The 13,453-nt window shown below is 46.8% G+C and overlaps 1 protein-coding gene across 3 annotated transcripts in view; it reads right to left on the minus strand.

Annotated features, from left to right (window-relative positions):
- LOC127640187 (S phase cyclin A-associated protein in the endoplasmic reticulum-like) overlaps positions 1–13,453 on the minus strand; it is a 161,765-nt gene that overhangs the window by 102,038 nt on the left and 46,274 nt on the right. For all 3 annotated transcript variants that reach the window (XM_052122615.1, XM_052122614.1, XM_052122616.1), the window contains 6 exons: positions 11,032–11,199; positions 10,625–10,691; positions 9,147–9,264; positions 8,617–8,728; positions 1,638–1,778; positions 1,058–1,213 (listed from right to left, as the gene is read on the minus strand). In XM_052122615.1, the coding sequence (XP_051978575.1) occupies positions 1,058–1,213; positions 1,638–1,778; positions 8,617–8,728; positions 9,147–9,264; positions 10,625–10,691; positions 11,032–11,199 (762 nt within the window). The remainder of the gene's footprint in view (positions 1–1,057; positions 1,214–1,637; positions 1,779–8,616; positions 8,729–9,146; positions 9,265–10,624; positions 10,692–11,031; positions 11,200–13,453) is intronic.

Below are 13,453 nucleotides of genomic sequence, written 5' to 3' on the forward strand. Positions count from 1 at the left end.
GATTGTAAAGACCCACACCTATCTATACAAGGTCTCACAGCTGAAAATGCATATCAGAGCAAAAACCAAGCTATGAGGTCAAAGGAACTGTCTGGAGAGTTCAGAGACAGGATTGTGTCAAGGCACAGATCCGGGGAAGGCTCCACTGAAGATTCCCAAGAGCACAATGGCCTCCTTAATTCTTAAATGGAAGTTTGTAACAACCAGGACTCTTCCTAGAGCTGGCCAAACTGAGCAATCAGGGGAGAAGGGCCTTGGTAAGAGAAGTGACCAAGAACCCGATTGTCACTCTGGTTGAGCTCCAGAGATCAACAAAATACAAAGATATCCTTAAAACCTGGTCCAGAGTGCTCAGGACCTCAAATTGGCCAAAGGTTCACCTCCAACAGGACAATGACCCTAAGCACACAGCCAAGACAACACAAGAGTGGCTTAGAGACAACTCTGTGAATGTCCCTGAGTGGTCCAGCCAGAGCATGAACTTGAACCCAATCGAACATCTCTGGAGAGATCTGAAAATGGCTGTCCACCAACGATCCCCATCCAACCTGACAGAGTTGAGCGGATTTGCAGAGAAGAAATGGCAGAAAATCCACAAATCCAGGTGTGCAAAACTTGTCGCATCATAAATAGACTTGAGGCTGTAATCGCTGCCAAAGGTGCTTCAAATAAGTACTGAGTTAAGGGTCTGAATACTTATGTCAATGTGATATTTCAGTTATTTATTTTTAATACATTTGCAACGTTATCACAAATCTGGGTTTTGCTTTGTCATTATGGGGTATGGAGAATCTACAGATTGATGTAGGTAAAAAAAATATTTAAAGCATTTTAGCATGCGGTTACATAAAAACATTTAATTAAAATATCTGAAAAAAATTAAGGGGTCTGACTACTTTATGAATGCACTGTATGTGGTATGCTATGTGTACTGTACAGTGTTGATTGTGTGACTGCTAACGCACACACGGGATCAATAAAGTCTGTCTGTATACATTACAACAGTATAACACTTTCAAAATGATCAAGAGTAGTAAACAAAACAGGAGATCTGTACCTGAACGGCTTCATCCCTGGCTTGTTTTTCCTCCTGCCTCCGCTGGCGTTCCTCTTGTAGCTCGTTAAGTCGTTGTTCATATTCGTTCAATTTAGACAGTACGTCATGTCTCTTATTTTGGGCTTCCAGAGTGTTGATGAAAGCGATCTCATTCACCTACACAAATCACCAGCATAAACACAGAAAACAACAATTCTAAGAACTGAGCTTAACAAATATAAGATGATTTGTCCAAGATTTTACACTTTTCACAAACTCAGCTCAAAAACCATTACATTTGAGAGTGACTAACGACTTTAATTTTGGTCTGTTGATTACAAAAAGTTATTGTATGGATATAAAAGACATAGAATAGAGTGTTAAGTCACATTGGCTGCATTTACTGTGGCTTTATGTTTGTTTTAGTTTTTTTGGAGTTTGATAGCACAGTTTTGATAGTCTCTATAATAAAAAGCCATGTGAAGACACATTTTTTTTCCTTTTGAGTTCCAAGGAAGAAAGTCATACAGGTTTGGAGTAAATAACATTTGTGTTATTTAATTAACAGTTTTAGCATTTGATTCTGCCGAGAATCCCCAACCTTTGCCTCCTCTTCCTGAGCTTTCTTCACGATGGCCTGCAGCTGAAGCTCTCGCTTGAATTCTGCGTGAAGCAGCTTCTCCTCCATCATCCTCCTCCTCTGATCCAACAGCTCCTCTTTCCATTTCTTCACCTCCTTCTCCTGAGAAAGAAAGAGAACCCAAAGTCCCTTTAAGACAAGTCAATTCACTCAAGAGGCCATTTTGGTAACACCCTTGGTCAACTATCTTTTTTACATATAATAGTCAAAAGGCAGCTGAATGTATCTAAATGGAGGAACACCGAAATCTCAAAAACTGTTTGTCAAGATCAAATTTAAAGGTGCTGTAAAAGATTTCAGCATTCATGTGGCTAGTTCTGATGAATTAGCCATGCCCCCTTAATCCAAAACCTCCAAAGATAATTTTGAAGCCAAAACAGAGCAGAATAGCAGCATTGTTTGTTCCTGTGGCTGTCAAATTCAACAGTGGCACAATGGCTCTCTCAACTGACAAACCTTATGAATCATATCCTCGATACGCTTCAAATACAACACTACGAGAAGGAGCTAAATGATTGACAGGTCAAAATGTCTGCAGTTTGTGGACATTTTTGTTTGCTATTTACAAAGTCTACAGCTGTCACAGAGGCTGGTGAGATAGCTCAGGACACACATTTCCTTAATATCTTTAAGAGAGGTTTTTTGCATACTTTTCCATGAAAAATGTTTTAATTAAAGGAGTAGTTCCCCTTCTGTCGCTCTCTCCACGTTGTGTCGGAGAAGCGACACTAGGGGTCTCTCTTGATATCCACCTCTGATCTATGAAAAAAGGCCAATGAGAGTTGGCAGCCGGTATTTGCATGTCCCGCCCCCGGACATACGGGTATTTAAGCGGCGCAAATACGGGAGTTCATTCAGAAAATTTCTTCGAGCCGATGGTCTGTCTGCAGTTTGCTGCGAGTTACAAACCACTAACGTTCCTGTTTCCTCTGACGATCTGCATGCTGTTGGATCTTGACGGCGACAACAGCGGCTTTCTCCTTCGCATTGCACGGCGTGCATTTTTGCCCCTGAGCGCTTCGACAGCGCAGACACACACACACATTGTGTATTTAAAAGAGTAAATTCCTATTAAAAGAGTAATTTCTCTAAAAGAGCAAAACACAACGGCGTTGAACGTCCTTTTCAGGACGCGTCTTTTTCAAGATGCCCTTCCGCCCCTGTGTTGTTCCTGGATGCGGTAGAGTGCTCTCCGCTTCAGACGGCCACAGGCGCTGTCTCGTGTGTTTTGGCTGCGATCACACCGAGGCGGCGTTTGTGGATGGCTCATGTTCTCACTGCGAGAACATGACCATGACCACTTTGCGGTCGCGGCTTGCTTTCAACAGAGAGCAAGCCACCCCAGCTGAACCCCGCACTGCTCCTTCCCACGGGATTGAGGACGATGCGGTTGGCGCTGGGGGCGATTTGGGGGCGGCAGCGGGTGCAGTTTCACCGGGTAGCCCCCCGCGAACCTCCCGTTCCCCGACACCCTCCATCCTCCCCACAACCTTCACGGTTGGATGACTGGTTCCTGGGGGCAGCGCGCCGTTCGCGGCCTCGCATCCCCCCGGTCCCGTTTTTCCCGGAGGTGCATGACGAGCTGACGACTACGTGGAGAGCCCCGCTGCGTGAGGCTGATAAGAACCGCTTCCTGGACGCACCTGTCTCCCAGACTGGCCTTTTCGGCGACACCGTCGAGGACTTCGCCCAACAGTTCTCCGCGGTGAAGAAGCAGACGGAGGCCAGTCAGTCACATCATGCCCTGCCGCAGACCTGCCGCTACGGGCCCCGCCCCATGTGCCCGCCGAGGGCGTCCCCCTGCGAAGAAACCAGCTCCTGCTCCGCCTCAACCCGGGCCAAGCTCTCAGCCCCAGCGTCGAGCACCCCGCAGGCGGCGCACGACCCCTGTCTCACGAACCCCCTCTAGGACCCGGAAGGCTCCCAAGCGTTCCTGAGACAGCCGACCCAGAGCCGAAGACGTTAGCTCCGGAGGTGGTAAGACCGCTCCGTCCCCCGGTGGAGGGCCGGGAGGAGAATCCTTTGTTTTTTCATTCTCAATAAAAGAGCTATTTCCTTAGCCTCTTGGTCACCTGGCCCGCAAATGCCGTTCTCACGGCAATCTGCTTTCAGATTACGACAGTCCCGGTACACCGGACGCAGCGATCCCGCCTTCCGCCTGCCCTCAGCGTGGCTTTCGCTTCCCAACGCATCACGCTGGCTGCACCGGACCATTCGACTCGGTTACGCAATTCAGTTTGCCCGGCTCCCGTCCCCCTTCAGGGGTGTCCGCTTTTCCGCAGTACACGGCGATCATGCCGGTTCCCTGCGCACGGAAATCGCGACCCTATTAGCAAAGGGCGCGGTGGAGCCCGTCCCTCCAACTGAAATTAGGAAGGGTTTCTACAGCCCTTACTTCATTGTACCCCAGAAAGGCGGCGGCTTACGACCAATCCTGGACCTGCGAGTTTTCAATCGGGCCCTGTTAAAACTCCCGTTCAAAATGCTCACGCAGAGAAATATTCTGGCTGGCGTTCGGCATCTAGATTGGTTCGCAGCGGTAGACCTGAAGGACGCGTACTTCCACGTCTCAATTCTGCCACGACACCGACCCTTCTTACGGTTCGCGTTCGACGGCCAGGTGTTTCAGTACAAAGTCCTCCCCTTCGGCCTGTCTCTGTCCCCTCGCGTCTTCACGAAGGTAGCCGGCATCCGCATTCTCAACTACCTCGACGACTGGCTCATCCTAGCACACTCTTGAGAGTTACTATGCGCACACAGAGACCAGGTGCTCCAGCACCTCAGCCGTTTGGGGCTTCAGGTCAACTGGGAAAAGAGCAAGCTCACTCCGGTTCAGAGCATCTCTTTTCTCGGGTTGGAGTTAGTCTCAATGACAGCACGTCTCACGAGCGAGCGTGCTCAGTCAGTGCTGGACTGCCTCGCTTCCTTCAAGCCAGGCACAGTGGTCCCTCTAAAACTTTTCCAGAGGCTCCTGGGGCATATGAGCGTCCTCATGGCGGTCGCGCGCTGGGGTTGATGCATATGAGACCACTCCAGCACTGGCTCCAGACTTGAGTCCCGAGACAAGCATGGCACCACAGCACGCATCGGGTAAGGATCACCCCCGCCTGCCTCAAAACACTCCGACCCTGGACAGACCTCTGCTTTTTACGGGCAGGAGTGCCACTGCAGCAGGTGTCCCGACGCGTTCTGGTCACAACCGACGCCTCCCAGTCCGGGTGGGGTGCCGTGTGCAGCGGGCACGCAGCAGCGGGCCGTTGGAAAGGGGCCCCGCTGCGTTGGCACATCAATTGCCTTGAGTTGCTGACCGTCCTTCTTGCTCTCAGGAAGTTCCTCCCGTTAGTTCGGGACAAACATGTCCTCGTGAGATCGGACAGCACCACGGTGGTGGCGTACATAAATCGCCAAGGCGTGCGACGCTCCGCCACATGTCACAACTTCGCCCGCCGTCTCCTCCTATGGAGCCAGCAGCGACTCAAGTAAGCTGCGTGCCACTCACATCCCGGCAAGCTCAGCGTCGTAGCGGACGCGCTATCACGACAACGCCTGCCCGGCGGGAGTGGAGGCTTCACCCCAGTCGGTCCAGCTGATTTGGGAACGGTTTGGCAAGGCCCAGGTAGACCTGTTTGCCTCCCAGGAAACCTCCCACTGCCCGCTCTGGTACGCCCTAACAGAGGCTCCCCTCGGGACAGACGCGCTGGCACACAGCTGGCCCTCAGGCTGCGCAAGTACGCATTTCCCCCAGTGAGCCTTCTTGCACCGCTACTGTGCAAGGTCAGGGAGGATGAGGAGCAAGTCACGTTAGTGGCCCCCTACTGGCCCACTCGGACTTGGTTCTCGGAACTCAGACTTCTCGCGACAGCTCCTCCCTGGCGAATTCCCCTGAGAAAGGACCTCCTCTCTCAGGGACGGGGCACGCTCTGGCACCCGCGCCCAGACCTCTGGAACCTCCACGTCTGGTCCCTGGATGGGATGCGGAAGAGCTAGCCGGCTTACCGGCGACCGTTGTGAATACAATCAACCAAGCCAGAGCCCCCTCTACCAGGCACCTTTACGCCCTAAAGTGGCACTTGTTCACAGATTGGTGTTCTTTCCGAACTGAAGACCCGCAGAGATGCGCGATCAAGTCAGTGCTCCTGTTCCTACAGGAGAGGCTTGACAGGAGGCTGTCCCCGTCCACCCTCAAGGTGTATGTTGCCGCCATTGCCGCCCACCACGATCCTGTAGACAGCAAGTCTTTGGGTAAGCACGACCTGATCCTCAGGTTCCTGAGAGGCGCCAGGAGGTTGAATCCCTCCCGGCCAGGCCTAGTTCCCTCCTGGGATCTCTCGGTAGTCTTGGCAGGACTCCAGAGACCTCCCTTCGAGCCGCTTGAATCAATTGGACTCAGAGCCCTCTCTCTTAAGATGGCCCTGCTGATCGCGCTCGCCTCTATCAAGAGGGTCGGGGACCTGCAAGCGTTCTCTGTCAGCGACACTTGCCTGGAGTTCGGTCCGGCAGATACGTCTGTGATCCTAAGACCGCGACCGGGCTATGTGCCCAAGGTTCCTACCACACCCTTCCGAGATCAGGTAGTGAACATGCAAGCGCTGCCCCGGGAGGAGGCAGACCCAGCCCTTTCATTGCTATGTCCAGTGCGCGCCCTGCACATTTACCTGGACCGCACACAGAGCACCAGACTCTCTGAGCAGCTCTTTGTCTGCTTTGGGGGACGGCAGAAAGGGAATGCCATCTCCAAACAGAGGCTCGCCCACTGGGTTGTCGACGCCATCACACTGGCTTATCACACCCAGGCCGTGCCCCTACCCTTGCGGGTCCGAGTTCACTCAACAAGGGGTGTTGCGTCCTCGTGGGCACTGGCCAAGGGCACCTCCCTAGCAGACATCTGTAGAGCCGCGGGTTGGGCAACACCCAACACCTTCGCGAGGTTTTACAACCTCCGCGTCGAGTCGGTTGCGTCTCGTGTTTTCTCAGGTCCGAGCCCGTAGAACTCGGTAACACGTGAGACCGACCGGCCGGGTGGATCGCTGCGCCCAGCACCCTTTTCCTGGCGTTAAGGTAAAGTAGTGCGCCTTCTTCCCAGAGGCTCCCACTCCGAGTCGGGACCCTGGTCGATTCCTCCCCAGCCCTCCGGGTCCAGCGGTTCAGCGGAGGAACTCTCCGACCCAAGCCACTGCGGGTACCCTGATGGGCTACCCTGTACTGGTATAGGTGCTCCGCGAGGTAAGGCCTCCTGCTCGGACTCCCCTGTGTGTAATTCCACGGTTCTGTCCCCTTACGAGCGGACCCCGTGTCTCCCTTAGGCAGTTACAGCTGCCCGGTCGCCGTGCTGTAGCAACTCCCCCTTCGAGGCTGGATCTACCACCGCACCATACTTTCCACACGAGCCCTAAGACGGCCGTGTGACGTGTCTACCACATTTCCTCCCCAAGAAAAAGGGCAGGTGTGGTCTCCGCGAGGGTCTGGGTAAGACCCCTTCCCTATATGCGTGTAAGGGCCCGGCCGTGATTGCTCTATGCGAGAAACATAGAGAGAAAAGAGGCCCAGCCAGGCTGGCCCGTTCCCATGTTGGCAAACATCGCCTTGTTCCCCTTCCAGGGCAACTAGAAGGATTCCGATGTTCTTATGGGGCATTGGGGAAGGGTACGTGCAGCCAGGTACAGACGATGCGCGGCACTGGATGAAATCCCTGCCCGCCTCTGTATCGGCGGTTCACGTACACGGTTCAGCGCATGGCAAGATTGGATTGGGTCCCCTAGTGTCGCTTCTCCGACACAACGTGGAGAGAGCGACAGAAGGGGAATGTTTGGTTACGTATGTAACCTCCGTTCCCCGAGGGAGGGAATGACACGTTGTGTCTTTCCTCCGCCATGTCGCTGAACCGGACCATTTCCGGCTCCTCAGAAAAATCCTGAATGAACTCCCGTATTTGCGCCGCTTAAATACCCGTATGTCCGGGGGCGGGACATGCAAATACCGGCTGCCAACTCTCATTGGCCTTTTTTCATAGATCAGAGGTGGATATCGGCGCTCAAGAGAGACCCCTAGTGTCGCTTCTCCGACACAACGTGTCGTTCCCTCCCTCGGGGAACAGAGGTTACATATGTAACCAAACGTTCACTCAAAAATGATCATTTTCTCATCATTTACACAACCTGAATGTAGACACAGATTAAACCACATGTGTTATGGATTACCTTTATGATGCTTTTATGTCATTTTTAAAGCTTGGAAGTGTTGGTCCCCATTGACTTGCATTGTATTTTATATATTCATCTCATATCTCCATCAAAATATCTTTGTGTTTGCCATAAGAAAGAAAGTCATATGATTGAGACAACATATGGGTGAGTAAATGCTGAGAGAATTACCATTTTTGGGTGAACTATTCCTTTAACATATATCAAACCAGCCTTAAAATCTGCCAACGGACTCAAATTTTAAATGTATCGGGAAATTGGCTCTTTTAAATAAAAGGTGACACTTCCATTCAAACAGTCATGTTGTGTTATGATTTCTCCCATTCTTTTTTCTACAAGTGTTTCGTTGTTTCTCTGGAGAGACACAAGGAGATCAAATCCCGACAAAACAACCTTTCCGAGAGAGTCAAACTTGTCAGAGCTGTGAATGACACATGTTAGTCTACCACTTCAAGTACGGATATATAAATACACAAAATTGTCTTAAATCTCACTCATCTAACAAGAACAGAGCCAAAGAAAAACAAACACATTCTGCGGGGTCACAGCATCAGACTTAAGAGTCTCGCCATGAGTGCATCACCCTGAACAGCTAAAAAGGCTGTTAAGTGATACTTTCATCATCTGTGTGGAGAGAATTTCCCCCCGTGGCTGAAACAGTCTAGGATTGACTAAATGAGCTGAGTCTACAGGTATTAAGTAATTGATAATAACAATCTTTTTTTTTTTTTTAAACATACTCTTTCCATAAGTTTCTGTAATTTGTGCGTCTTCTCCTCCCTCAGTTTGTCTCGAAGCTGCTGTGCTTTGAGTTGCTTCTCTTCATGTTTTTTCTTCGACTCTGCAATGGTTCTGACAACAACAAACAACAGAAAAGATTTGAGATTTGAGGCTTTTCAACAAAATAACTTTTCAAAATCAGCATTTTAGTAAGCAATGCTGCTTCCATTAGCTTGGAAGCAGCATTATGAATTTGTATGAAGTGCAACACTGCAGTATTTCTTTTCATTTATATGGCATTTTAAAGGCGATGTGTGTATTTTTTTTCTAGGTTAAATACTTTGTGGGACTATCTACTAATACTCTGTTTGTAGGACCAATGAAAGAAGAGGTCCACGTGTTTGAAACTTGAAAACAGTCAGTAAACTGTGTGATTCTACAGAAACAATATTGCTTTATTCATCTTTCTTAGAAAATGAGATGCCACCATCTAGCACAGAAAGTTTAGTAACCTTGTTCTGTAACAAATATAACTGTATGTTGTGGTTACCGTTTGCGTGAAGGAGAGGAGAGTTTCTCGTGCATGTGGATGCCGTGGCCAGGTGGGCGGGCTGGCTCCTCCTCAACCATGTCACCCCAGGAAGTGCTCTGACGCCAGGGCTCCCGAGCTGTTAGAACAATAATTTTGTCACACAGCATAGTTTGAATACAATCACCATACCATTGTGTAGACAGCTTTATTGATAATAAGAGTGATCTAGGATTGTTGTTGATGCGATCATTTAAAAATGTCAAATATCATATACTGTATCAGTTTAACACTGTTTTTATTATTTTTCATTAAAAACAATTATTTTACTTAAATGTATGCATTTAGGATACATTAAATGTTGGCTATGAATTTAGTCTTAGCAAGACAAAGGAGTTGACCTTTTCTTTATGTAAAAAAAATTATTTCCATCACCTTCATTCCATTCTCTATTAAACACAATAAAGAAATGTGGTGGAATGAAATGAAACTGTGGTGTGAATTTTCATGACTTTCAGAAAAATAATATTGCTGTCAGTTAACGCCTGCGATTAATTTTTTAATCACGATTAAGGCATGTACAAATTTGACATTAGATAATTACATTTTATTCACCTTCGTGTGAGTTTTCAACACTGGTTAGGGGCCTTTGCGATGTGTCCAGTGGGGACATTACACTTGTATACACACTATACACACAAACAGATGGAGAAAGGACCTCTTATAAAACAAACGCTGATGGGACTTGTGACAAAAGTCAAGTTCTTTGTGTCTTTTTACCACGTATGCATGTGAATTCTTACAAGCCTGCTGTGCAGCTTGTTGTCCCGTGGAGGGTCTGTTGACACACCACTCAAATATAACATAATTTCCGCCACAATTCTGAAGGGCCAGCTAATAATTACCAGATTAATTATATTTCCATCGGCATTGTCAGCGCCAAGCCACCAAAAGTATAACATAACTCTCTTTTCATATGGAGTTCAACGCGGTGCTTGCTGCCCTGAAACAAATCATGTGCATTCTTTATTCAAAGTGAAAAGACTGCCTGATGACGATACATTTTGTGGAGGATGAGGGTTTAAGAGATTTAATGTGCATTCCAAAGAGTAGTAGTTCTATCAATCAGTTAACATCCCACTTAGACTTCTGGGAAATGTGTAATGTTCCTCGAATTGGAAAATGTTAATAAAGCATTATTGTTACATATTGTTTTGTTTTATTGTTCTTTGCAAAAAATGAAATGAATGCATTTCGACAGGAAATAAGTATATCAAATTTTTGAGATTAATCGCAATGAACCACAAAAAAATTATATTAATCGTGATTAAAAATTGTAATCTATTGATAGCACTAGTATATAAATCTCCTGTGATGCATGTACATAAAAGTAAAGTCCACAGTGCTAAAAGTGCCAAAAGTTGAAGGAACACCCATATACACTGTTAACTTGTAGACATACAAAAACAGAACCACGCACATGCTTATGGCATCATTACCGTCATAATCAGCCAGCATCTCGCTCCAGTCTAAATTCAGGCCACAACTTCCAATCCCAATACTCGCCTTGAGGAGAGGAGAGTAGCAAATTAACAAATGGCATTAAATACAAAAACCCTTGTATATTCAGTGTTAAACAGCAGTTTATAATTTCAAGTAGGTCATCTGCAACACAACTGATTTTATCTTTTCTCTTAAAAACAACAGCTTAAACCAGCCTACGGTGGTCAGCACGACCAAGCTAAATGAGAAAAAACACCAGCTAGGCCAGATCTGTAAGACCAGTCTAACAAAAGCTTGGCCAGGCTTGGAAGCCAGCTAGACTGGTTGAAGACTAATTTGGTCAGGCTGGTAGACCCCCACACAGAGAAGCATAGTCATGAAAATTACTGGAATGTTTACATACAGAGAAGTCGCTCTCGTTGTCCGTTTCCAGTTCGTTGTTCTCCGCCTGGATCTCTCGCGTCAGCTGTTCCTCCTCTGCGATAGCACTTGCGATCGCCTCTTCGTTAGCTTTTTCCAGGCGTTCGGCCAGCTCTTCCTTCTTAGCCAAAACCTCAGCCATGGACTGGGGCTGACAAGAGGCACAAAACACTCACGCTAAGCCACAAAGCCACCACACCAAACTGAGCAGTCAATCATATGGCGCTACAACAGTTAGCCACAACAGGCCTTTGAGTACATGCTGGGCAGCATAGCAAGAACAACTTCAATTAAGACATGGTGCAATCAATTTAATACTTCATCTGGAATTAGGCTAGACTGCAAAAACTTTGCAAATGCAAAAAATGCTATAAGAAACAGCTAAAAAATGAACAAACAAAATGAAATAAAACAGGCACACGCCATAAACACAATCAATCACAAAAACCACACATGGGGAAGCATATTGAAATCATGCAGCACACAACCACAGTAAAGACGAGGGGTTGGGGGGGGGGGGATTACTTATTTGGAAATATACAACGTTGATACAAATACGATCCCATATCCCTTTACCACCAAAATGCCACCAAAATGCGAGTTCTCTGTGAACTTCTCTCAGAACTGGCCCATGTTTCCACTGACTTGAGCCGAACAATGACATAACTATGTTAATACAAAACCTTCACACAAACAAACATGTTCAGTTCTTGGTCATTCTTACGCCTATTTTTGAGAACTTATTTTTGACATTCAAAGTAATTTAATTCAATGTTTTGAGTCATCATAAGATTTTTTTTGTTATTATCAAAAATTATACAAATATATATTGAATTCACACATGGCTTATTTGTAAAAAATATTTTAAATAACATTTTATTTCAGACAGATGGGAATAATTAGTAGGAGTTTTCCAAAAAACTAAATCAAGAGGCTGTGACACTACACTTCGCGCTTCATTAACTCGCATTCAAAACACATCCGAATGTGGGAGACCGGAAACGCAAACTCATGCGAAGACATTTCTTATGGCGCTGCATACCAAAGTTCAAGCTTGGTGAACTCTGAACCGTGAATTTGTACAACGAGAAGACGTGTGACCAATCAACATTCTTTCTAGCTCTGAACAAAGAACGAAGAAGAACTTTGCAGTGAGTGTATCGGAGCCTTAAAGATCCAATGTGGAGCCATTTTATCTGGTGCAGAACCACCTTTTCTTGAGTGGAAATGCAAGGAAGGGTTCCTTATTTTGCACAGTGGCTCTGGTACAGTAGTGGTGGAAAAGGGGTATCAGCCATCATAGAACCTTGTTCTCCTGAATATCTTGAGTTTAATTACCTGTAAGCAAAGGGGTTGATTCTGATTTTAAGGCAGTAACAAAAGAGGAGCTTTGTTGAGGGTTGCATTTTTGCTTCTAGTACATTCCTTCCAAGGGTGCACCTGTGAGTCTTCATGCCTTGTGATGACTGGTAAATTGCCAAAATATTATTGAAAAAGTATCCTACCAACTGCCATCAGAGGTCACAGCACTTGACCCCTCCTTTCTGGAACTTGATGAGTGAACACTATGACAAATGCCAATTTCGAGATGATCCTGTGAGAAGACGACAGGAACTGCGCTGAGGTCAGCATCAGACATCATGCTAATGAGTACAATTTCTTTCAACGCAACGCCTGTTAGTCTTATGTCTTGAGCCTAAACAGAGCAGGGCTTATCGGACCCACCCAAAAAGGTAGTGTCTGGACTTCCGAAGCAATGAGTCTGGGTTCTGACAAGGCAAGCTCAGATTGTGCTTCTGTCTGGGCATTTATACCTCATCCATCTCCATTGTTTCAGACTGGGTGTTGTACAGAGGCCAATACTTGTTGAGTAATGAATGATGGTAGCTCACAGAGAGTGGTGTGGGTCTAGCTTTAATTAACCCCTCTGAGGTTTATCTAAGAGAGCTGAGAGACTGGGGACAAACGGAATGCCAAAACAGGAGTCGCCGTCTCACTTCTACAGCCATCACATGTTAAGAAAACTCCAATTCATTTGTCTATGGTCAAGTGAGCTGACACGATTAATTCTGAGTAGGCTTGAAGTTCACACAAAACATAAATACATACATACATAATGCGTTTTCTAAAAGTTTCAAACTAGTTTTAACTTGTCACAATGTCCTAAAAAAATTGCTTTTATGTAACAAGCTAAAAATCTGTGAGATGCGATGCATCCACAGTGAGACGCTTCAAAAGCTTTCATCTGATGAATACAGTATGCACAAAGCCTGACACTTAAAAACAGCGCAGGCAGAACAAGTCCTATGAGAACAGCCCTTAAGTCTACCCCAAATTGATTGTCAGTGATAAGCTTGTCTTTTTAAATACTTCTAAAGCAAATTTTTGTATTGTTTGTAAAGCTT

This window comes from Xyrauchen texanus, chromosome 49 (assembly GCF_025860055.1).
Source record: "Xyrauchen texanus isolate HMW12.3.18 chromosome 49, RBS_HiC_50CHRs, whole genome shotgun sequence".
Taxonomy (NCBI): domain Eukaryota; kingdom Metazoa; phylum Chordata; class Actinopteri; order Cypriniformes; family Catostomidae; genus Xyrauchen; species Xyrauchen texanus.